General features: G+C 39.7%; 2 protein-coding genes across 2 annotated transcripts; both read right to left on the bottom strand.

Moving 5' to 3' along the window:
• Nucleotides 1-10,048: 10,048 nt before the first annotated feature.
• Nucleotides 10,049-11,197, bottom strand: LOC102780236 (chemerin-like receptor 1). The gene has a single exon (XM_035909980.2). The coding sequence runs from the start codon at nt 11,195-11,197 to the stop codon at nt 10,049-10,051; it is 1,149 nt and encodes a 382-aa protein (XP_035765873.2).
• Nucleotides 11,198-16,527: 5,330 nt separating this feature from the next.
• On the bottom strand, nt 16,528-25,195 carry LOC102780523 (V-type proton ATPase subunit C 1-A-like). The gene is made up of 13 exons (XM_087847959.1): nt 24,999-25,195; nt 24,412-24,572; nt 23,759-23,826; nt 22,778-22,863; nt 22,491-22,585; nt 20,359-20,450; nt 20,038-20,136; nt 19,867-19,935; nt 19,573-19,665; nt 19,225-19,318; nt 17,954-18,051; nt 17,665-17,791; nt 16,528-17,210 (listed from the first exon to the last, which is right to left on the bottom strand). The coding sequence occupies exons 2-13, from the start codon at nt 24,541-24,543 to the stop codon at nt 17,112-17,114; spliced, it is 1,152 nt and encodes a 383-aa protein (XP_087704085.1). The 5' UTR covers nt 24,544-24,572; nt 24,999-25,195; the 3' UTR covers nt 16,528-17,111.
• Nucleotides 25,196-25,924: the final 729 nt, after the last annotated feature.

Raw genomic sequence — 25,924 nt, 5'->3', positions numbered from 1 at the left:
GTATGAGTCTGCGGTCTGGGAGTCCTGTAACTCTGCCTGCAAAATACAGTATATAATGACCAATATTGGGCAGTTAATTCTATAGTTATTTCTTCAAAAAAGTAACTGAGTTATGCAAACAAAGTTTTTTGGAGCAATTTACCTAAAATGCAGCCATGGCATTTTTTTAAATAAACATCTAAAACTATTTACAGAACAATCAGGTGTTCTGCATCAAATTTGATGCCACACAAATTATTTGTGCCACTCCAAAAAATAATTTCTGTCCACTATGAGATGAAGGAGAACAACAGCCTGATACCTGCAGGCCTGACAACAGGAGATGTATCACTCCTGTAACACCCGTAACATTCAGCAGTCGCCTCATTGTTCTGACGCACACAACAAAACTATTGACTACACTACACACTATCTACACAAGACAACACACTAACTTTAGACTCCAAACATGCTAAACGTCACAAATCTCTCACATCTCAAAACACCGCCGTCACTCCTAAAACTTCCCCCCTTCCTAAACAATTAAATGCTGCGTTGCCATATAAGTTTTTTTTGATTGGTCAACATGGTACATTTTTCCACCAATAGGAAAGGGTGGAGTTTTTTGGTTTTGTTTATGCTCACAGACGGAGAGTGCTTTTGAGCGCTTTCCTTATAAAACACATTTTTTACCATTTCTTCCCACAGTAAATATAAACAACGATAGTATTCAGGAAAAAAACAAATGTTGCATATATTTTTTATCATAACCCTGGTTTTACGTGGCCTATCAACACAATTTAAAAACTGGTATAAAGTCCACACATTTTCCGTCAATTGTTCCGTCAATTGTTCCGTCTGTCCTCACATCTCCAATGGTTGTACACGTTGTCATTAACGTGGCTTCACTCCACATCAGCCACGGGGCTTTGCTAGCTAAAACACAGGTGTCGGCACATAAGGACGCTGTCATAGCCTGTCAACAACGTTGATTGGCTGCGCATATACCAGTCACCGGTCACTTACTGACTGACACTACAAAACAGAATGAATTGTTAACGTATTTATTTTCATTTCAGTTCAGGTTAGATTTTTTTTGTGTGTGCAATGCAGATTTTCTGTGCGCAGAGACTGCGCCAGCAGTGTGCAATTGTGCACGCTGCAGAGGAGATTTTTTAGGTCTTCCGGCATTTTCACGCTCATTTTTTGGTCTTTGCAAAATTCTTATTTTTGGTGTGACGAACATTTCCTTTTGTGCTTCTGGCATTGTAGATGCTTCAGCGTTTGCGTCTGCGTTTCTCTGCGTCTGCCTTATCTTTGTTTTAACAACCAGGTTGCTTTGTGTTTCTGCCATTGAAGATTCACTGCAGTTGGCTGAATTTCTCCCCTATTTATGGATCCCTAAGACAAAATGTCATGACATCACTATGCTGTCACAGGCTTTGTGCCTTTTTAAGTGTGGTGATTGGATACATTTCAAAATAAACCCTAGTGCAAATGCAGGCTTTTATTTTGTGGCATATGCTGAATTAACACTATTAAAACTGCTCTACAGGAATTGCAGTAAAAAATCAAACAAAAGCAAAATGTACGTTTAAAACAAATACTGTTAAAAAAATCCTAACCAAAGTAGAAGACGACTGTTTAGTAGAAACGTATTTGACATTCTTTCATAATGTAAACTAGGACATGTAGAAAACTTTCATGTTTAGTGAAAGACATTTATTAACACTGTCCAATGAGAGTTACTGAATGTTTGCAGGCAGTGAGATCTTGTTGGTTGCCTAGGCGACAAAATGTCATCACGTACACGGGTATTTTTTTTCTATGTGTTTGCACATTTCGTCCATACATAAACGGCATTTTTGGTCAGTGAAAACTGAGATTTTTAAAAACTCCTGCCAGGGTGGAGATTTTGAAAAACGATTTTTTTTTGCATTTGTATCGCCACCTGTTGCTTTGGCATGTTCCTGGCAGCATTTTCCTTCATTTTTAGCTTTTACGTGTGGATGGGATTTTTTTTTTAAAACGAAAACAGAAAATCTCAGTTTTCAAACACACCCGTGTACGTGTGGACGTAGCTTTATAAACTCCTGCCAGGGTGGAGATTTTCAAAAACTCTGTTTATGCGTTTACGTTTGTTTTTTGTTTTTAGCAAAATCAACATACAAACAAAATGCACCATACATAAATACATTCAGAAAATACAAATTAAATGATAGCTATAACATCTTTTACAATTTTTTTAATCATATTGCAGTAATCTTCATTTTGTAAAAGTTTGGCATTGAACTTCCAATAAGTTCTTTTATTTGATTGTCTAATTTTGGATTCTAAGCATAGTTCAATTAAGCAGTGATCAGAAAGAGGTGCATTAGACATCACAGCTTTTACAGTGTGGTTAAGAATGTTGTCACTTCCTAGCCCAGTGGTTCCCAAAAATTTTTTGCTAGGTCCCCCTTTGTTTTACAAGAAAAATGTTCGCCCCACCCCCACAAACACATCCTCCAACCACACACACCCATATTTTGTTTTCAAACTCCATTGCGGTTTATTTCACACCTCAAATATTTAGTAAACAATTAAGCAAATACAAGTAGAATACCATAAATTACAGGTAGTAATAAAATACACTACTAACTCTTTTACTCTACCTCCACACCTACACTAATATTTTTGAAAACGCAGCTGTTTCTATGCGTTTGGGCCTTTCGTCCACACGTAAACGACATTTGGAATCACCGAAAACAGATTTTTTAAAAACTCCTTTTTAGCGTTTACGTGTGGTGTGGATGAGGAATACAGAGTTCGTCACGCAATGTCAAAGGTATGTGCCTTTTTTCACGTCACGTCACGCTGTGTGCCACATTATTGTTTACATGAGATGAACTGCAGAATGGCAGATAGAGACAAAATAATGTTACTGTTAATCTGACTATCTTCAGGTTTTACACGCTTACATATACACACGCAGTTACTGTCTCTCCATTTAGAAAGGCGGAGGCATCACGATGTAATTATTTTACATGGAGTGTTTTTTTTCCTGTGTAATAATATTCAACATTGCTATTTTTCAAAAGATGCCTCTCTGTGCAAAATGGGTTCAAAAACATAAACAATTGTGGGATGCTGTTTGTCTGTGATTTGAACCGGGGGAACAAATTGTGGCAGGATCACCATGATATTATTTGTATCCCACTGTAACTTTACTGTATAAAGAGCTAACATCTCCAAAATGTCAGGAGTAGTTAGTCATTACAAGAAGTGTTTGTGAAGTAAAAATCAAGAAGGTGGGATACTGTTTGTCCGTGATTTGGAGACCCCAGCGCGTGCTCCCGACGCAGGGAAACCCAATTCTGCAGGGTAGGCCTACTTTGGCACTTGTGCAGGTGAAGCCAAAGGCAACATATGCTTCACCATATTTTCTAGTCTTTGGCTCGGAAAGAAATTGGTTTGGAAACATATTTGGCGATGCTTAATCTCCTGCTTTGCGGTGGTGTGGGAGCCCCGTCAAAAGCCTGTAAATTATGCTAGCAGAGTCCAAGCGTTTTTTTGTTTTTTTTTTCATACTGACTTTCATTATTATATCCATAAACGTTGGCTAAAATGAAAAACAAACTTTAAACTCTCATTACAGCAATCAACCAATGACCATTCAAGTCAGTCTGTTGCACTACAAGATTCCCAGGAAAATTATTAGATAAGATTGCTACACCCCCCCCCACACCGACCTCATTGAGCCATGGCTATGAGCATGCATCGCTATCCGATGCATGAGTCTCTTGTAGAAAAATGTAAACAGTGCTGGACATGCAGCACTGCTTTTTTTTTTTTTTTTTACATAGTTTTTACATAGCTGAATAAATGTCAAACAGAGAACTGATTAAACAGAAGTGTGAAATGGTAGAGAATTTACTCCAGTGTCCTGTTATATTTTACACAGAAAGAACAGACGACCAAGTTTAAACTCCACCGAGACAATCTGCAAATTTCATTGAAAGTTCAATAAACTGTCATCTGTTCTTTATTTTTAGTTAGCACATACCTTAAACATATCAAGCTGTAAGCTAATAATAGTTATATAAGAGCAGACGCATGCTGGTGCAATAAGCTGTACGTTTTACGTCCAATGGGCGCATGATCTGATTAGTCGACTAATCCCAAAAATAATCGGTGACTAGTCGACTACCAAAATAATTGTTTGTGGCAGCCCTACTGGGAACCATACCTGCACTTTGTCTGTTTTGTTCCTTGATATCTTCCAGTTTTGTTATAAATTTCTTCTCGAGTCCCAGAATAGCTTCAAAAATAGTTTTGTTGGAGATATCATCTTCCTTCTCTGAAGATTTTGTTCTTTTTTTTTTCTCTGGTGGTTGTTGTGATAGAATTGGCGGTGCTGAGTCTGCTCCGTGTTCTCATTTGTCTAGGCCCACATTAGCAGCTTCGATGCTAGCATAGCCATGTTCACTGACTTTAGCATGCGAAGACGTTAGAGCTGGGCAATATGGACCAAAATTCATATCTCGATATTTTTTTAGCTAGATGGCGATATAAGATATATATCTCAATATTTTTTTAATCCCATAAAGTAAGAACAAAAAGAGAGTTCTTGGTCAAAGGTACTTGTCCCAGATGTCACACATGGAACTTTTATTAAGATACAACTGTAGATGTACATGAAAAAATAGTCAAAAATAAATTGTCAGCATTTATTAAGTAATAATGCTCCATTTCTTCTTTTCATACATAACAAAAAGCTAAAAATTGTAAACTAAAAAGATGCAGATCTAAAATAACAAAGGCAACTTGCTCTTTAAAAAGTGCTTACACTGAAGTAAAGTTTTCTAAAGTGCTTGTTTGTGTGTCTTCCTGAACAATCATCTGGTACTTTGTGCAAAAAACAAAACATGTAAACAGATTGAATGAAATTAACAAAATTCCATTCTTTGGTCGGTGGGTCTTTGTGCAAATCTCCAATGACAATAACAATATAGAAAGAACACAAACAATTGGCAAGGCCAACAACTGTACAGCTTACAGATTTTGTGCCAGGAAAACGAATCTGTCAACATTATCAGGCTTCAAGGATGCCCTGTGGCAGGTTACAATGTTTCCACTGCAACTAAAAATCCTTTCAGAAGGGGAGCTGGTAGCTGGCGCACAAAGGTATTTCTTGGCCGGGAGGCTCAGTGCTGGACAGGCAACTTCATGTTCCTTCCACCATTTGAGAGGGTCAGCATCACTCTCTACACAAACTGACGACAGGTAGCTAGAAAATTCATTTTCGATTGCCTCCCTTTTTGTGAAACCAGTGTTGGTGGCTGTGCTGTGCTGGAAGAAGCTTGCCAGTGATCTCTTTTGATCTCTTTTGTGTCCTACTGCTGGTTCTTCTCGGTCTGCAGACTCAGGCGCGGCTGGATCAGGCAGCTCAGACAAACACGTACCCTGATAGCTGAGCAGAGACTCTGCCTCCAAGATGAGTTTATATTTTAATGCATTAATCTTCTCACTTGGGATGTATTTCGCCCTGAACCATGGATCCACAAAAGAAGCAATGTCCAACAGGTCACTGGTAGATGGATCTGCATATTTATTGTTGAGGTAATCCACAATGCGGGTCTTGATGGATTTACACAGCTCACTATCCTCCTCTTCAGTTGCCAGGAGACTAGTGTTAAACAGGTGTAGCACAGGTCTGACATATGACAGGGTCAGATACTTCTCTCCTGAAAGTGCATCAGTGAAGTCACGACAGGGTTTGAGAGCTTTCTGAACTGCTTCCAGGACCTCTATGTCCTGCCAAGTAGGGACTAGAGGTCTGGTTTTCTTGTTGACAGAGCCAGATGAAGCCTGTGACCAAAACACTGGATCCTTGGCAACTTGTTCAGTTGAACTGCCTTGACAATATTAGCCCCGTTGTCAGTTGTTATAGCAACCAGTCCCGCCGGGTTGAGCTTCCAGGTTTTGAGGACATCCTGCAGGGCTTCAGCTATATGCTCTCCGGTGTGGTCTTGAGGAAAGTAGCTGGTCTGGAGACAGGCAGTTTTCAGTTCCCAGTCTTCCATGAAATGCATAGTCACACTCATATATGGCTCGCATGTCCTGCTAATTACAGCAGTTTGTAGTGGTTCTGGAAACGATAGGCCACTGCTTTAGTAATTTCCCCCAACTTCTCACGTTTTGTATCATATGGCACAGCACAAGTATATGAGTGCTGTAAGGTGGTCTGTTTCACAGCAGGAAACTCGGAAGACTACAGCACGCAGTTTCCCACACTCTTCATACTGCACTTTATGGCGGTGTTGTAAATGGTGGAAAAGATTAATAGTGCTCGAACCTTTCGTTGCAACGCTTTTTCGACATTCTCTACAGAATACATTTGTGTGGCGTGGGTGTGGTCTCTGGCCGGCTGCAGAGGAGGGGTGACGCAGTGAGCTCCCGGGGCGGCGCAGGGGCGGGGTGAACAGGTGTGCTGAGAAGTGAAGGTGATTGTCACTCTTTATATGTTCGCAGTGACAGTCGGAGGCAGAAGAGCGGACGTGACAGCAGAAAGCAGGAGTGACTGTGTCCCAGTGAACCTAAAACCACAGTATTAATAAAAGTATTGCTGTCCCCACACCTGTGTCTCGTGGATGCTTTACAGGACAAACGTTACCACATTATTCTGCTGCTCATCTGACACTTTGAACCCGAACCATCTCCAAATAATTGAGCCATTGGTTTTCTTTTTTCCGACGAGCTCCTCTTCGCTAGCTCCCGTGTCTTCTTTTCGCCAACTGGAGGTGTAGCGATGGGAGGGGGGGTTGTTGTGTTCAGTGACGGAGAGAGGCGGGGCAGACAAACCCAGACGAGAGAGCCAAAATAGCGGTTCCACAAGTGTAATTATAACACAACATAGACTATATCGATATAAACGGTATTGTCACATCTTATGTCTTGTATAAAAATATATTTTTTAAAAACTCGATATATCGCCCATCACTAGAAAACGTCTTAGCATTGGAGTTTGACGGCACAAATTGCAGCTTTGCATGCTTAATAATCTTTTGGGCATCCATGGTTGTAATTCAAGTGGAGGGAGAACAAAGTTACTTAGCAAATTTTACTGTCTTTCGGAGCTCCTGAAAAAACACGACTGTTCAAGCCACCATCTTGGTGCCCTCCCTCGTTTATGCGTTTAAGTTTGGACAAGGAAAACTGAGATTTAGTCATGCAACATCAAAGGTGTGCGCCTAATTTGACGTGACGCTGTGCGCCACGTTATTGTTTACATGAGATTATTTCCACAATGATGGATAGAGACAAAATACTGTTGCTGTTAATCTGACTATCTGCAGTTTTTACACACTTGCATATACACACACAGTTACTGTCCCTCCATTTACAAAGACAGAGGCGTCAGAGTGAACTTCGGACGTGGCTTCTACACTCAACACTGCTGCTGTCACAACTGAAATCCCGCCATCAGTTTTGAATAAATTTACTTTTCTTTAAAAAATAAATTCATGTATGCTGTATGCATTTAGTTTATTCCCAAGTTGTGTGTCTACACCACCCAAAATACTGTCTTTAGTTATTAACTTTTGAAATGTTGAAGGCACTTGAAAAGTAACACAAAATTATCTGCCATTCCAGGAAAACAAAAACTTTTTAGAAGTACTTAAGGTTTTGTGAGTGTACAAAACCTCGTTTAGCCTTTCCCTCCCAGGCTGCTTCTGATTGGCCAACATTTCATTTTTAGCGTTGACATGTGGATGGAGATATTTTTTCAAAACTGCACGTGTGGACGGGATTTTTTTTTTCTCTTTGTTACGAAAATGGAAAATCTCCGTTTTCAAAAATACCCATGTACGTAGCCTCAGTTTCATTGTTGAATCTAAGAAACAACAGGCTGTAGAGGGGGACTTTAATAGAAAGATATGTATATATTTTGCATAATATATGAATCATTCATTTGAATCCTCCAAGTATGCAAACTAAAAATACCAGAAGAGCTTATAAGACCACAAACACTGTTGAGGTGCAGTTCACTGGATTTGCCTGTGGATATTTTCCTCTTTCTTACTTCTTGCCTTTTTCGTCCTCTGAGTTTTTGTGTCTTCCAGCTGTTAATATCCAGACTTTGAATTTATTATTTAATTTGCTTATAAGGAGTACTTGAGTGTTTTGAAAGGTGTCTATTAAAACTTTATTAAATGTTTGTATTACATTTTTTAAAATTACAATACAAATTTAATGCCACAAACTTAAGTTGTCATATACATCGGTGAGTTTATGTGCACAACATTATGCACGTGTGGTCTGTGCATGTACACACATGAAGATTTTGACATAACAGCATCTATGAAAGTATTCATTTTGTAGAAGTCACAACTCAAACCTCGACTAGAAAACTGTCTAAAAGAGTGGCTCAAACTACATTCAATACATATACTGTCATTTGTAGTTTTTCTAAGCAAAATCCACAACTGTTAAGATCCCATCGATAATTGAAATCGATGAAAAATGGCAAAAAAATCATATTTTGCACGATTATATCTTAAAAAGGTTCTGAGTAGAGCTTCAACATCCAAAGAGAAGAAATGGGAGTGAGACAAAACAGCGCTTGAATTGAAACTTCTGATCGGGACTGTATTTGTTGATGCTGTCTCCGCTTAGTGAACAGCAGCGCCCTCTGAAGTTTGTGTGTAGAAGTGAAAAAGGCAACTGGAATTGCATAAATAGATATTTGGAATTTTGTGCAAGATTGATGATTATTTTACATTTTAATATTTTAATGGAAACATTATTGTTTTCTTTTAACAAATGCACATTTGTCAATCTGTATGGAAGTAAATTTAAATTCTCATCTATAAAATGCTGTAAACATATTTTTTTACTTCTTAATGTTGTTTTATTTTTGTTTGAAAATTTGTCATTGTAGCATTTTGAGAAAATATCCTACTGCAGGCCTTCTCGCGCTGTCTCAAGATCACCGGTGAGTGTGGAAGCGAACTGATTCTGAAGGCCATAATTGGAAAATTCCCAAATGTGTATTAATGGAAACAAAGAAATGTGCATTTTGTTTTATAGATCTTTGGATTTGTCAGTGCTGCTATGTGCATATTTTTAATCAAGCAGCTGACTTCACAGCCCACTGTTCATTCAGTGGGCTAGTTTCAGTTATTGTGTCAATTTACTCTTTATGAGGTTGGAAAAGCCTGCAGTAAGTTGAGAAGTCACTTGGATGAGTGACGAAATGCTTCTTCCACTAAAAAACGCGACTTCCAGATGAACAGAATCAACCTTTTGAGAATGAACTTTGAGCTTTTCCTAAAAAAAACACAGGTTTTACAATATTTAAGGTTTTATTTGTGTAAGTACAGATTTAACATGATCAAATATCACTTAGAATAAACAACAATGATGATGATGATAAAAGATTTTATGAAATTTAACCAACAAATTCTTATCTAAATAGGTCTGAATAGCTAGAGATAATCCTTAAAATGACATTTTTTAACTGGAGTGCCACTCCTTTAAAATGCAAAGGGAGTATACCCTAGTCACTCTTTTGAATACAGAACATTTAGCTATTGCTAACAAAAAACATAACCCCTCAAGTTTGTGAGGTTAATGTGCAAGATGTTATGTTATTCAAACCTTCGGTTTTGCTGCTGTTTCTAAGGCAGTCACAATAGCTGCTGCAGTCATCAATAACTCATTTCTCTCTACTTGAAGGAGACATTATAATACACAGTTTTAAAGTCAAGCTTATGATGTTACTCCTGTCAGTATCTTTTGCACTCTTTATTATTTAGCATCAAATTTTAAGTCCAAGTACAATCTTTTTTGTTTTCAAATCTCATATCATAATGCAAATTACCCAGTAAATTTTCAACATTATGGTTTTAGATAAATCAATTGCTGTTATTCTACGGTAATTTATTTTAAGTGAAAAGAACATTATTAAATATATTAATATTAAAATTAAACTGTAAGATTATGCAAAAGGTTTGATGTGTGAATGTTTTTTTTTTTAAGTCCAAAACCACTCATTCACAATGGTGACAGCTTCACATGTCAATATTCAAATCTGATTATCTTTGCTCTGACTGGTGTCCTCTGTCTTTGAGTAAGTGTGAAAGTGTGCCTCCACATCCTGGAAGGCAGTCTCGAGCCAATTCAGGATGGATTTGCGGATTTCTTTCTTGAAATCTTGTCCCATGAACACATACAGCAGTGGATTCAGGCAGCTGGTAAAAAATGCCAAACTTCTAGTAAGAGGATTCCCAACAGCAATGACATAGACTAACGTTTCATTTGGAGCAGCAGCTCTGAATTTCACCAGCTCAATGAGACTCATGATGTGAAAGGGAGCCCAGCACAGAAAAAAAGTGATGACAATGGCAGCAATGATCTTGAGGGGGCGACTTGACTTGTTGGCCAGGACACGGTTTCGTTTGAGATGCTTGATGATGACAGCGTAACAGGACACAATGACAGTGAAGGGAACAACAAAAAGCAGGAAGAAACGGGTGATGATCATGGCCTGATGACGAAACTTTTGCATCTGAATAACAGATGGTAATTCATAGTTATCAGAAATAGCATAGCTGTTGAAGCAGAGGATTTTGCCTTTCTCAAACACTTTCTCAGTGTTCCTGAAGAAAAAGCATGGAGCGCTGAGAATAAAAGCCAGTATCCAAACACACAGACTCACACAGGACGCTTTACGCATATTTCGATGATTCTGAGCCCACACGGGCCAGACTACAGAGACGCATCTATCCACACTGATCACCACCAGAATGTAGACGCTGGCAAACATGTGCAGAAAGAGCACCATGGTGTTCAGCCTGCACATGATCTTACCAAACGGCCAGTGCATCCCCAAAATCTTGTATGTCACATTCAAAGGCAGATATGCTGCAAAGATAAAGTCAGCCACAGCAAGGTGGAGGTACCAAACTGTGTTAACAGTTTTCTTCATTTTGAACCCGGTGACCCAGATAACCACTCCATTCCCGACCACACCAAGGAGAAAGATCAGGGAATAAACAATGATAGACATGGTGTTGAGAGACAGCTTCAACCCGGGATACTTAAATGTATGGCCATTTCCATCAGGTACAGCAGTTGTATTGATTTGATTGAGGGAGTTTGTGGTCGACTCCATTATTGTCTTGAGACCTACGACATAAATGTAATTAAAAGTCATTTTTAATTTTTTATACATTTTATACTTATATTTCATTTTTATATTAATAAATTACAACTAGATGTTTAATATTTAAATGAAACACTTGCCCCTTGGTCATTTTGCTCCTTTGCACTGACTGGACCATGATAAATATGTGCTCGGATCACGTAAAATGCTTTTTTAAATGTTTTCAACTCTTCGGTATTGTTCAATAAAAATATTTCCTCCATTCCAAAGTGCTTTAAAGAAAGACCTAATTCCAACATTTTACAGTATTTTACTGTATTACAAGCAAGAAGTTTCACGAAGTCAAGTTACTTAATGTTAATTAATTAGCGTCATTTATTATTTAAATCAAAATATATCTGTATCTGCAGAGTTTAGTGGTTAACATTTTTGCCTAACAGATCCTGCAGCAAAATAACAAAGGTTACGTACCTTAAGTAAAGTTGCCTTGTTGGTTTTGGATGGACTGATTGTAGAAAAATACCTAATAAAGATTTGACAGGTTAATATAACTCTGTGCGAGGGGTGGGGGGTTGACTGTTGTTGTCACTGTATCATTACAAAATCATTACAAAAGAGACTGTTGAATTTCTCTGCAGGCTGAAGATGACTAAATTTGGATATGTATATAGTTTGTATTGCAACAGTATGACTCTGTCAGAATTTTGCAAAGTTGTGAAACTCTGAGGTCAACTATTTTGTTGTTTCATATGTGTGGTAAGTATTAAGTTTTATTTGAAAGTCAGAGAGACCAAAAGAACTAAACTGGACAAGCCTTGTACAGTTAAATAATCTTCTTAACTCAAAGGAAAGAATAATAATAAATCCACACAAAACTCAAAACACTGTGTCAAAGACTCAGCACCGTGACAGTGATAGTGCTTGTGTTAAGGCACCAACTCTAAAACCATCCTCTGACTGTCTTCTTCATGTGCACCATGTATCATCATCCATCATGTATCAGATTCTCCCATGATCTCTGAAAGATGGCCAGGTGCCTGGATTTTTGGGGACTGGGGGGGACATAGTGTGTAGATACTCTCCTAAGTCACTGTGTTTGAGTCACGTTGAGAAAAGTAACCAAATTTCATCCTAAAAAAATGACAGAGTATTTTTTACTACTGTCAAACATATTTTTTTTTACCTGAACAGTATGGCAGAGGAAGTATAGACTACAATATTGTAACCTTTGGAGAAGCACCTGTACCGTTGTCAGTTTTGTTTCATTCTATTGACGGAACCATAAAAGTAGGTTTTCACTTCAATAACGAAATAAGGATTACAATATGAAATTATTTGTGGCCAGTGCCATACACGGTAATGGTGGCTGTCTGATGCTGGGTGAGAAGATGAATTTTACTATTGATTGTGCAGTGGACGGGTAACTCTATTTCACTGAGTGGAAAACTAGATGTTTTCTCAAATCAATAAAATAAAATAAAATCAAACAAAGAAAAGAAAAGTTTTACTAGGTCTGACTGATTGCTACCAAAAACAAAAGTATATAATAAATCACAGTTCATCGACAGATGCATCATCTATCACTTTTTTTCTGTTTTGATGTTTTTATCTTTTCATTTTTTGAAAACTTTAAATCTTTTTATTTTAATTGTTTTAAAATTGTATGCAGAGCAGATAGCTTCTGTTGTTAATGAAAGCACAGTCCCTATCAAAAGTTTAAGACCACCTGAAAAAGGGCAAAAAGATCATATTTTGCATGGTTGGACTTTCACAAGGTTACAGGTTGAGCTTCAGCATGCAACAAGAAGAAATGGGAGTGAGACAGAACATTATTTTGAGCATGCAGTTTATTGAAAACAGTGCTTGAAATGAAACAGGCTGCAGCCCCGTGCTCAAAATAATGTTTTGTTAACTCCCATTTCTTCTTGTTGAATGTTGAAGCTCTACTTGTAACCTTGTTAAGATCCAACCATGCAAAATATAAAGTAGAATCCTTCACTGCTTATATCAACACTGTGGATAAAAACATAAAGTTCACCAGGGAAGACATAAAGGATAACTGTTTGCCATTGCTGGACTGTTGAAGGGAATCGAAACCTCAACATTGAAGTTACCGGAAGCCCACACACAAGGACCAGTACCTCCTCTTTGACTCCCACCACCAACACATATTGGGAGCGTCTAACATCCAGAACAAGAGCGCCTGTTGTCCTGATCACCCTTTTGGCTGTGGTTTCCTCTGTGTGTGTAATGTTGAGTTTCTCCTTGTTTAGTTTTATATTTTTTCTATCAAGCGATAAAGCTGTGGGTTTTTTTTTTTAGATTTCCGTCCAGTCATGCCTGCTCCACAAAGTTTTGGGACAGTATTAATATATAAAAGTGGCCTTGTCCTTTAGTTTGTTCCTAGAGTTTTAGCTTTTTACTTTTTGGATTTGTTGTATATTTCAGTCCTAGCTGATAGACAATTTTGTTGTTTAAAATTGTTTATATTTCTGTCCGTTGAATGTTCATTGTTTCCTGAATCAGCAAACCCTGCTGTATTGATTTTTTTTAACTGTGAATTTTTAATTAAAACTAACATAAAAAGTCTTTTTTATACAAGGGGGAACGAGAAATGCGCATTTCCACCAAGAGGAGCAGCGCCTGAACCACCCAGGTTTATCATGAAGACTCCAGCCTGTCCAGAAATTCTAAGCACCAGCTGTCTGTTGAATTTTAAGAGTTTACTAAAGTAAAAAGAAAAAACTGTAGAGGTTAAAAAGAGCTGATTAAACAAGTGGCAGTGCTTGGTGCGGCGTCGATGGGAGCTCAGTTACTCTGATAAGTAGCTCCCAAAGATGAGGCTGATCAGCTGCAGATGCGTGTGATTATGCCCCAGGCACGGCAGGACTCGACCAGACAGGTTTCAGCTGGGAGATATGGAACACGTTAGGAATCTTCATGTTAGCAGGCAATTTCAACCGAACCGTCACAGAATTAATCACAGTGTCAATGCAGAACGGCCCAATGAAGCGAGGAGCCAGCTTCTTTGACTCCGTGTTAGCAGTGGATAACCAGGCTTTCTGAGCTGGAGCGAAGGGTGGAGCAGCAATCCTGTAACGGTCGGCCATTGTTTTGTTTTGCTCCCTGGTCTGGAGGATGGCTGCTCAGGTGGCTCTCCACATGCACCAGCAGCGACGGACATGGTGCTGGGTGAAAGGAACCTCGTGAGAGATGGAAAGAAGAGGAGGATGATAGGCCCGTGGCTGAGGATGTCATTGAGTTGTGTGCGTACTCCACCCACGCCAGTTGAGAGACCCACTGGGACTGATTTGAGGACAACACACAAAGCATCGCCTCCAGCTCCTGATTGGTCCTTTCAGTCTGTCCGTTTGTATGAGGATGAAATCCGGAGGACTCACTTGGGCTCCCAATACCGAGCAGAACTCCTCCCACACCCGCAACGAGAACTGTGGGCCCCTGTCACACACAATGTCTTTGGGATGCCATGTAGGCGGAACACGCGGTTGGTCAACAGCTTCGCAGTCTCCAAGGTAGTGGGCAGCTTGGGCAGAGCAATGAAATGGGCAGCATTTGAGAAGCGATCAACAGTGGTGAGAGTGACAGATGGGGGCAGTCCAGTTATTAAATCCAGTGCGATGTGTGACCAGGGCTTCCAGGGAACAGGTAGTGGTCTGAGGAGACCAGCTGGCGGGGAGTTGGACACCTTTTTCTGTGCACAGATTTTCAGTTTGAGCAAAAACATTTTGAGCACATTCATATAAGAGGAAAAAGGAATAGAAAAGGTCCTATCCTTTTAATGCCTGGGACGCTTTCCTCAATGGAAGCCTTGATTGCACGTTGGCAGGCCTGTGGTGTGCCTAATGAAAATCCCTTTTTCTTCTCCAGACCTGAAGGGGAGACCCACTTAAGAGGATCGGGTGCCACCAGACAGATTACAAGGGAATGTGGAGCCAAGCATCGAGAGACACTGTCCTCAACCAAGTTGAGAAGGCATGTATCCACACTGTCTACAGTCCTAACCCTGAAAGATAATGTGATGGACATTCTTGCAAATTTTTTAGGCCATGATATCTGGGTCCACAGACAGTATTATAGGTTCCCTAAAGGAACCAGCTTTATTGACTTGGCTAAAGTCAGCAAAAGGGCTGATTGCTCTAGAAGAAGGCTGCCCGCTTGTCAGACTTCAATGGAATGAGCTTGGATCAAATCCAGATTGATCTCAGTTTTCTTTGTTTCAGAGTAAATGTCTTGTACTATGAAGTTTGCTTTTTGTTATGTCACTGCTTTGCAGAGGAAGTGCAGGATGTGGACAGTGGTCTTTCAGAGACGTGGAAAGACTGTTTATTCCTCAGTATCAGGTATGTTATACTTGTAACTAACATGGATTAAATGACTACAACAAAACTAAAACATCTGGATTGCCCCATGTACTTTTTGAAAGCACTGTTTTAGCTGCTGTTAGATGTCAATATTGAAACTTGGTGAATAAACTCATACAATGTGAGAATATAATCAAATTGTTTATTACGGGGAAAAACACTAAAGACTAACATCTGTTGACATAATGTAAAGCTTATATTGAGCCGTTATTGGAGGGAAAAGTGCCACGTGTCTAATCTGCTGGTAATTGCGACAATATTGTGAATAAAGGAGCATGTTTACCAGTGTTTTTGTATGTTAGAGCCTTAAATTTCAGTTTAGGAGATGAGACAAGACAAGACAATGGGATGAAGTGTTCAAATAGAATTCTATTGGGTTCATTGTAATCATACTCCAGTATGTAGTAGTACGATTTGCTCCATTACGTGACGACTGCTGTGCAGACTCTGGATTCAGTTACAAGCAAATGGTGGCTGCGCTTGATATTTTGTACAGTGTGATGAAGTCGAGTTGTGCCATCCATCTGTACGTACAGTCAGTGCTTTTCACACAATATGGTATTAAGGATGAATGGGCACAGAGTGCAACCGTATACAGTTTTGTAGACAACTTTTCCTTTCACCCCTCATGTCTTGTTGCTTTCCTCACTACTTTGTAAATAAACGGCGTGTAATGACAAGCGATGTTTTCTGTGGCTGTTTGGGTCTTGGGGGGCAGCAAGTGCCTCATTCATGCTAGGACCTGGCTCCTAGACGGGTTGTAACAATCAGTGATTGGCTGAGGATTGTGACCTTGTCCCACTACAAGATTTTCTGGTAGAGTAAGAATGAAATTCAGATTCCAACTTCCATATTCCCACCAATGTATGAAATTGGAAGGGGATACTTTCCTTGGAATTCTTCAAACCTCAATCATAAAGTCAATGAGAGAGATTCCAAAAACATGGTATAAATCCTTACCGCAATCCCAGTGTCATCTGGTGTGTCTGTCCATCCCTGGACCATCCCTGTAATTTCTGTCTCTATCACTTGAAATGCTGTGGTCTCCATCACATTTATTCAATCAATGGCTTACACAATACTCAGATATAGATTTCTTTTGTTTTACAGTAAATACACAACATGAGACGACAACATACATCTGTGTTTCACAACGTGTGCAGAATCTCAGAAACACATACCAGATGTGGTGGCCATGGCTACAATGATGAAATTACCCAAATGTAAACACAAATCTCTGAACACAGCTACAGAAGATGGCGATCACTTCACACCAGCACACATGGAATGACACAGTAAATACGTTTAGCTCTCCAGTACATTTTTCTTAATTGATTTCACGTTGAGAAAAAGCTAATAATCAGCGTGCCTTTAAAAGAAAAACTGTAAACAAAAACATTTCAAAAGTTGTTGTTTTTTTGACTTGGTTGTAAAAGTGGTTGAAGCCTTTTCACCACAAGGAATGAACATGCAGCTCTGTCATTCAAGCAGCTGACGAGGGAGGGGAGAGAGAGAGAGAGTGGGAGGAGGCGGAGGTTTGACCGATGAAGAAAAAACATAACTTAATAGACACTCAGAAAGACAAACGATCAGTTAAAGTGTTAAACTTTGAAATCCAGCAGGTTGCAGTCGATTTTGTAGTAGACGTAAGGATAATATTCCTGCTGGCTCAGGTTCAGGCCTGGGATGTCCATTGCAGACTGGAGAGAAAACACAAGAAGCAGGATATTAGTGGGTGTGAGCAGCCAATGCAATATCTGTGTGTGTGTGTCATATAATGAAACTTTACACCAAATCCAATTTGCCCTCACAATCCAAATCCTTGGAAAAAAATACACCCTTGTTTGGATGGAACCGACACAGCTAGACCAAATGTGCTACTTACCTGTTCTGAGGTTTGACCAAATGAAACTTTAGATTTGAAATATTTAAGAAGAATTTTTTTATTTTTTCTCTTCTTTTCAACTGTCAACATTATAAATGCATTACACAAACAGAAACCATGCTGCACAACTTAACCTATATCCCATCTGCAGTAACCAGCTCCTGCCATGAGAGGGAGCAGCTGTTATAACCTGACACAAGGATGGATGCAGAGATTGCAGCATCTACTTCCCCTACCTACTCAGTGTTGAGGATTATTGAAGCACTCACATCAATGATAGCTGCTGCACTGCTGTCCAGATGTTTGTAAAGGTCATTGAGCACCTCCCTCAGCTTCTTCATGGTCTTCTTGGTTGGCTGCAGGAGCATGGCTTGAAAATTCACAGGCAACCCATATCTGCAAACCAGAACATGTTCAACTCCACTTTCAGACTTAAAATGTTTAAACTACAAGTACTGTCATCAGTGGAAAAACAAGCAGTGTCAGGTTTTAGCTTTTATTTTTCTCTTTGTAATAGTTGGTTTTGTTGGCACTGCGATGTTTATTCTAGAGCCCTACCTTAAAACAGATTCCACAAAGACTCGTAGTGCTTTAATGTGAATCCATGCAATGAAGGCTTCACTAAAGTTCACTTTCAGCCACCGGACAAGTGGACCCTACAGAGATGAACAACAGTAACCATCAGATTTGTGTGTCAGAGTCATGAATCTTAAATTCATTCACAGTAAGTGCTTCAAAATATCTGTTTTTTTTTAATGAAAGTGCTTTATAAAAGTCCTGCTGACAGATCCTCTTTCTGTCCTAAACAGCTGTATGTTCTATAGCCACTGACAAACTTTCTTTGGGTGTGTGTGCACTCAGCACTTTCTGACCCCTGCTGGCTGCACAATAACTGAATTTCTGCTTCAGCCTTGTGGTGGCAGATTTCTTTTCTCATATATTAATCACATATTTAATCATATTACATTAGTTATAGTAATATCACTTTCTCACTTTACTATAGTAAGAGCACTCCTGTCACTAGTTTACATGCATGTGGAAAGTTAACACAGTGAGGCCATTGTAATGGGAGACGTTAAACAGATAGTGGGACTCCTTCTGCTTATCAGGGATGTAAATCTTTAGGTGACGGCCAAGTAGAAAACAAGGTCATAATTCTCTCTGTGAGGGAGAAGGTATAGCCCCCCGTGAGAGGGGCCAACATGTAAGAGTTTGTGGAATGTTCTTTGTCTGTGTGTCTGTATATAAGATGTAAGGGCAGTGGCCACAATTCAGAGACGGTCCTGGTGTTTCACTGGGATGCTCTCTCCACATTGCAATGTGTTTATTAAACCCACTTCAAATCAAGCTCACTGGGTGTGTTGCAGGTTATTGTTAAATTTTCCACGACAGCCTTTTAATTGGTTGTTTGTGATGCAACCACACACTCAAGTTTTCTTCAACAGAACACAGTGGGGGGAAATCCACACAGTTATCAGGCTTAACAAAAAGAAAAAATTGTATATGCATAAAATAATATTTATCAATCCAGCTAAAACAAGTATAAACAATACAAATACAAATTAGTGTGATATTTGGTAGAATCTTATCAGTCTAACACACACAGAGCATCCAAACCTTTTTCTTAACCACATGGACGATAGTAAATTAAACAAAATAGCACAGTAGGCTAATAATTCAACATATAAGTACTACATATATGTGAACAGCACATCATGGGCTAGAACATCCCAAACCAATAGGGTCTTTTGACTTTTCTATTACTTGCACAGCAAACCCGAAATAGAACAAATACATGACATTAGAGGGAAAAAAACTATAGAACTTACAAACTGCTTCTTCTTATCTGTGGAGAGCCGTGTCATCTCTTCTTTATCTGCCTTCATCTCCTCTTCATTGTACTGAAAGTCTCTTACTGTGAACCTATGAACATCATGAAGAGGACACAAAAAACAGTTTCATTTAACCAGGAAGTGATTTTTATGTGTAGAGACACCAGCTTATATCCTTCACATATTTAAATGTCTGAAGATCAGTTGTGAGAACATAATGCAAGACACATCTACATATGTAAGAAAATCACTTAGATATGTGACACATATATAATTTATATACACAGAGCTGTTTATATTCACTGGGAAGAATGGTGGTTATAATAACACAATGCCATCACTTACTTGTTCTCTCTAGCTTTGTGTTTGAAGTCATCAATAGCTTTCCTGAACAGAGTGACACTGAACAGCCCACTGTCACTGTCTTCAAATAGCAGACTAGAAGAAAGGTCAGGTACTATTTTAGTGATATAATAATAGGAAGTTCATAATGTAAATTAATCGCATACTAAGTCTCTAAATACTTGTGGTCAGAAATAAGAACAAAAATAAATTAAATTGTCACAAAGAGCAAACTAAACAATAGATGCTTGATAAGGGCATTAACAAAATATCTGTTTCATGGATGACATGACTTACTGTGAAGACCGTGGGACCACCATCTCAGCAAGCGTTTCATATGCTTTCTGCCAGTCAGAGTATCCCGTCCTGAACAAACAAAACAGCGCAGAACTCATTAATGCTCATATTCCTTCTCATTCAATACAAAATCAATCAGGACATAGCTGTGTTTACTTGGGGCTGACTCACTTTGGTACGACAACCAGCAAAGTGATGAGGTACTCTGAATCAAGTACAAAATCATCCTTCTTGACAATGTCAGCCAGGCTCCTGGTCAACAGGCTCCCCCTGTTGGCACACAATAGCATTACAACAACACAGACTCATATGAGGGTCCTGCTGTTGATAAAAGCTTTTCGGAGTCAGAGTATACAGACAAGGTCTAGGTAAAACACAGTGAGGTGGAGGAAAATAAAGGAAGCGAACGGTCATCCTAAAGGACGTTCCAGGTCGGCACTGCAGCCTTCATGTAATGTTACAGGTGCACTTTTGTCCATGTGAGTAACTTACGCATTCTTCCTTTCTAAGTTCTGCAAGTTTCCCTTCAGGTTATTATACGCTGATGCTCTGGTCTTCAAGTCATTGTCAATCTGAGTTACTTGCTGTAAAAAAAACATGGCCAAAAAATATTAATGACAGACAAAGTAAAATACAACAAAAGACCACAGAATAGAATAACTGCAGTGAGGGACCTGGATTAAATAAGTAAGAAGATATTATTAAACGTTGCTGCTACTCATGAGTATATAAAATTTTAAAAAAATAAAACAATATATACACTACCAGTCAGAAGTTTGGACATACCTGCTCATTTACTATTTTTTTCTTTATTTTTTACTACTTTTTACATTTTAGATACTCACTGAAGACATCAAATATATGCAAGCAAGATATGTGGAATTATGTAGCAAAGAAAAATTGATAAATAACTCTAAATAAGTTTTATATTTTAGATTCCTCAAAGCAGCCACTTTGCCGCTGCAAACCCTTGGCCTTCTCTCAGTGAGCTTCATGATGTAGTCACCTGAAATAGTTTTCACGTCACAGTTGTGCCTTGTCAGGGTTAATATGTGGAATTTCTTGTCTTCTTAATGGGATTGGGTAACACACTTGTGTTGTGCAGAGGTCAGGTTGGTACACAGCTGACAGCCCTATTTGGCAACTGCTGGAATTCATATTATGCCAAGAACCAATCAGCTAAGTAAAGAGAAATGACAGTCCATCATTACTTTAAGAACTGAAAGTCAGTCAGTCTGGAAAATTGCAAAAACTTTGAATGTGTCCCCAAGTGCAGTTGCCAAAACCATCAAGAAGCACGATATAACTGGCTCATATGAAGACCAAAGGAAGACCAAGAGTCACCTCTGCTGCTAAGGATAAATTAATCCGAGTCACCAGCCTCAGAAACCGCAAGTTAACAGCACCTCATATTAGAGCCCAGATAAATGCCACACAGAGGTCCAGTAGCAGACACATCTCTACATCAACTGTACAGAGAAGACGAATCAGGCCTTTATGGCCAAATAGAAACGACTACTAAGGAAAACCAATAAGCAGAAGGGATTTGTTTGAGCCAAGAAACACAAGGAATGGACATTAGACCAGAGGATATATGTGCTTTGGCCTGATGAGTCCAAATTTCAGATCTTTGGTTCCACCTGCCGTGATTTTTGTACGATGCAGAAAAGGTCTCTACATGCATGGTTCCCACCAACAGTGTGATAGTCAGGGGGTGCTCTGCTGGTGACACTGTTGGGGGATATGTGACCCTAAACACATCTTCAGGCGGTGCAAGGGCTGTTTGACCAAAAAGGAGAGTGATGGAGTGCTGCGCCAGATGGCCTGGCCTCCAGAGTCAGCTGACCTAAACCCAATCAAGATGGTTTGGGATGAGATGGACCGCAGAGTGAAGGCAAAGGGGCCAACAAGCGCTCAGCATCTCTGTGAACTCCTTCAAGACTGTTGGAAAACGATTTCAGGTGACTACCTCATGAAGCTCATCGAGAGAACGCCAAGAGTGCCCAAAGCAATAATCAAAGCAAAGGGTGGCTATTTTGAAGAATCTAAAATATAAAACATATTTTGAGTTATTTCACACTTTTTTGTTTACTACATAATTCCATATGTTATTATTTATACATTTGATGCCTTCGGTGAGAATCTACAATATAAATAGTCATGAAAATAAAGAGAAAACATTAAACAAGGTGTGTTCAAACTTTTGACTGGTAGTGAAAGTTCAGGAATCTCCAAAAGTTGATTCTGTTCATCTGGACGTAGCGTTTTCAGTGGGAGAAATGTTTCATCACTCATCCAACTGACTTCTTCGGTCTCAGCTGACTGAAGAAGTCACTGAAGGAACAATGGGCTGGGAGGTCCTCCCAGCCCACTGTTCCTTCGGTGGGCTAGTTTCAGTCATTATGCAAATGTACTGTTTATAAGGTTGGGGAAACCTGCAGTCAGCTGAGACTGTAGAAGTTACTTGGATGAGTGACGAAACGTTTCTCCCACAAAACGCTACGTCCAGATGAACAGAATCAACTTTTGGAGATTTACTTACCTGGATGACTGCATGAATGCATGCATCAAGAAATGTTCAGGGATATTATTTTTTATGTTTCTAACCTAAATGACAGACCTACCTTTGAGATGATTTCAGAGATGTTTTTAAGGGACTGTTTTATAGGATATTTTGCCATATCCCATTGAAATCTTGTAATGTAGGTGACAAGATCAACTAAAGGGAAAGAAAACAAAAGCTGTAAAAGCAACACTATTACCTGCTTATTATCTCACGGCAGCCTAAAGTTAATATCATTATTCTGCAGCTAACAATTCTTTGCATTACCCCAATTAAAAATACAGTTATATTTTCCTTTTTTTTTTTTTTACATAATCCGAACAGAGAGTGTTGTAACCATCAGCGTACCTCCATTAGCCAGTAGGTTCTCCTGCACTTTGTCCCGGCTGTCCTCCAACACATCAGCCATGTACTGAGCCACCTTCTTCACCACACTGTAAACACCCAGGAGAGAGCAAAAATGCCATCTCAACACAAACTGCATGCACTAAGCATCACATGACCCCCAGGAACTGATTCCCCCCAACCAGATTTAACACAAACTGACGCACACATCAAAGGGTTTCACATATTCGTGTAAAGATAATCTCCTGACAAGGTCATTTATAAAACAGCAGACTTTCAGTCCTCAAGATTTTTAACCACGCTGTTCCATGGCTCATCAGAGCAGCCATGAAGCCACGGAAACACCAAGAGCCAAGTCACATTTGATGGCTAAAAGTTCCTAAGAAAGTACATCAGCCACTAATGTTCAACTTTTACCCATCTATTTTGCAATGTTATTATAATATCAAGTGTCAAAAATCAATTTAACGTTTTAACTGAAAGAAGTTAAGAATTTAGCAGTTTCTTTTTCAGATATGGCGTGCAGAAACTTCAAAAAGGAACTGGATTAAAGAGAGGCTGTAGGCAAACAAGTGAAACCGTGTTGCAAGGTTGGCCTTTCCCACAGTCAGCAGAGGAAGCATATCAGAGCTGTGTGTGAGCTTTGGATGTCAATGCTTCCAAAAGACTAGAGATTACAGTCAAACATACTCATGAGAGTGAAGTCATCTGCTATAAATATGACTACAGAAGGAGCTGTGGGTGTATCACCCAACTGTAAATTGCCAAGTTTAGACTGCAGAGCCCACTAGCCTCAGGTCCCTGTGAAATTCCTCACTGTTACAAAGTAGAGGAAAGATTACAGAGTGGCAGAGGACTGGGAATGCAAGTTTTGTGTTCAACTCTCATTAATAGGTCAATAGTAAGAGCCATTATAAACAGAAAATAACCTTTTAATGAGAAGAATAATGTTCGGTTCAAATCAGAAATTAACAGGTTGCATACCCTTCAACAAAGGAATCTAATTTGGCCAGTTCATCCGACAGCCCGACCAAGACATCCAGTGTCCCAACCTGTTTTTGGACACAAAAACAAAAATTACACATGTTTTGAGTTATCAGTGCTGAGATTTGGGTCTTTTTCAGCAGTGTCAGCAGGGTTGTGTTTAAACAGGGACGTCTGGGGTTCAGTCTGCCTACAGTGACATCCAGGGGGCCCCTGTGCGCTTTGGATGGCGCCTCTTTGTCCAGAGGCGTTCGTGCATTGCTAACAGCAGCAGTGGGACATTAGAACCCCGCGTAGCACGTAGGTCAGTGGGGTTACTTCACCTTCAGCACGGAGAGTGACCCATTCAGAAAAGCAGAGCTGCTCTGTGGATGAAACACTCCCCTACCCGCTGCTTCAACATGAAGGCAACAGATCTGTGTACAGACTGCTTCCGATACACAGAATCGGTTTATTCTTGACAGTGGATGCAGAAGGTGAGTGATTTTGATTGTTAAACGATTGTAAATGACTTTTTGAAATGAATGGGGTAAATCATTATGAATTACTACAGTGTAACAGCTCTGCACTGCAGCACAAGAGGGAACAGCAGGACAGTGTGGCAAGCACAGGGTTTATACACTGTCCTGAAAAGTGTATAAACCCATACTAACCTTAAGGTCTGGGATGTTGAACTTGTGGTTGGTGGAGAGGTTGTTGGTACGCGTGGTGGCTGCCATCATTTTGTCCCATGTTTGCTGGCAGGTCTTATCTCCCGGTGCAGAGATCAACCAAAACTCTGTCATGTTTCCAGCACTGGTGCAGCTCGAGAAAGCTGGAAAGGAAAGCCAGACTTAGACTAGTGCTTTCTCTAATATTATTAGCCTCTGCATTTAGTTAAACAACACTGTCTGTCTGATTACAAGTAAAAGACTGTTTGCTTACAGGGACACCGTTCCCCACTAAGCAAGTGATGCTACACTAGCAACAATTCATTCAATTCATTCAAGACAATTACATGCTGACGTTTCTCTTTCACCAACAGTCCATATCTTCACTCCCTGACTACTAACTAACGTTACAATACCGTAAATAAAAAAAATAAGCAATATGTTACATAAACCGTAGCTGACAAAACAAAAACATGGTTAAGGTCAAGCAGCATCCAGCTGGGATTAGCTATCGTTAGCCATTTCGCTAGCTTTGCTATTAACGGTAACAACTCAGGTACTTTTTGGTATCGTTTTAGCCGTTCACTCACCGGGGTATTAAAACGTTACAGTTGTTAGTGAAAATAAAGGTGTTTATAGTGTTTCTATAGCTTGACAGCGTTCATAGTTGCCATTCAGTACAGTTCGTGAGCTCCTGACAGCAGTACCAGTCAGCTGATCTGCAAGAGGAACCGGAAGGCCTCTCACACACGCTGCGGAGACCCACCAACGACCCCAGCTGGCGATGACCGAGTACTGCAGCCTGGCTCAGCTTGAACCCACAAAAACCCTGACTGGTGGTGGTACTCGGGCTCAAAAACGCTTGAGTTATGTGGATAGTTTAGACTATAATCCGGATAAAAGAGAGTGTGTTTAGCTAGGCCACATTCTGAAACAAAACACCAATATTGTTTGACACTTATGTAACAGCAAATAAAATCAACGTAAGTTTATTTTGATGAGAAAATATATTCTTGTTTTAATGGATTTTCAACAAATTTTCTTAATTATAAGCCCCAAATCTCAGACTTGATCCTGGGTCAACATTCCAAACTCATTATTACCCTATTAGACAAGAAGGCAGACAATATCGGATGCCAAGTCAGCAGCATTTGAGCCTTTAGAGTAACTAAATTTAGGAAAGCTGGGTCAGGTTTCCTGACTTTGGGTGTCTCCTGTACAGAATACCGAGGAAAACGCCCCCCAAAGGGACATGTTTATAGTTCAGTGGGTCTGGGGTTCATTGTTTTGGGACACAATGCTTGGTCTGCCTGGAGCCAACCCTCAACATCAAACGACAGGGTTGAGTTTGCCCATAGCTGGCTAGAGGCCAGTCTCCCTGGATGTTATCAGGGGACACACACACCACAATCAGCCAGTCTGCAGAAGGCCAGCTACTGCTTAGTTTCAGCTGCATGATCTCTGGAGGTTCAGAAACAGAGACAAGTGATAAAGTATAGAAGCATAAAACTCCTAC

This window comes from Neolamprologus brichardi, chromosome 11 (genome assembly GCF_056152115.1).
Source record: "Neolamprologus brichardi isolate AB-2024 chromosome 11, ASM5615211v1, whole genome shotgun sequence".
NCBI lineage: Eukaryota > Metazoa > Chordata > Actinopteri > Cichliformes > Cichlidae > Neolamprologus > Neolamprologus brichardi.
The sequence above is the reverse complement of the archived record's forward strand: the minus strand, read 5'-3'. Positions and strand labels throughout refer to the sequence as shown.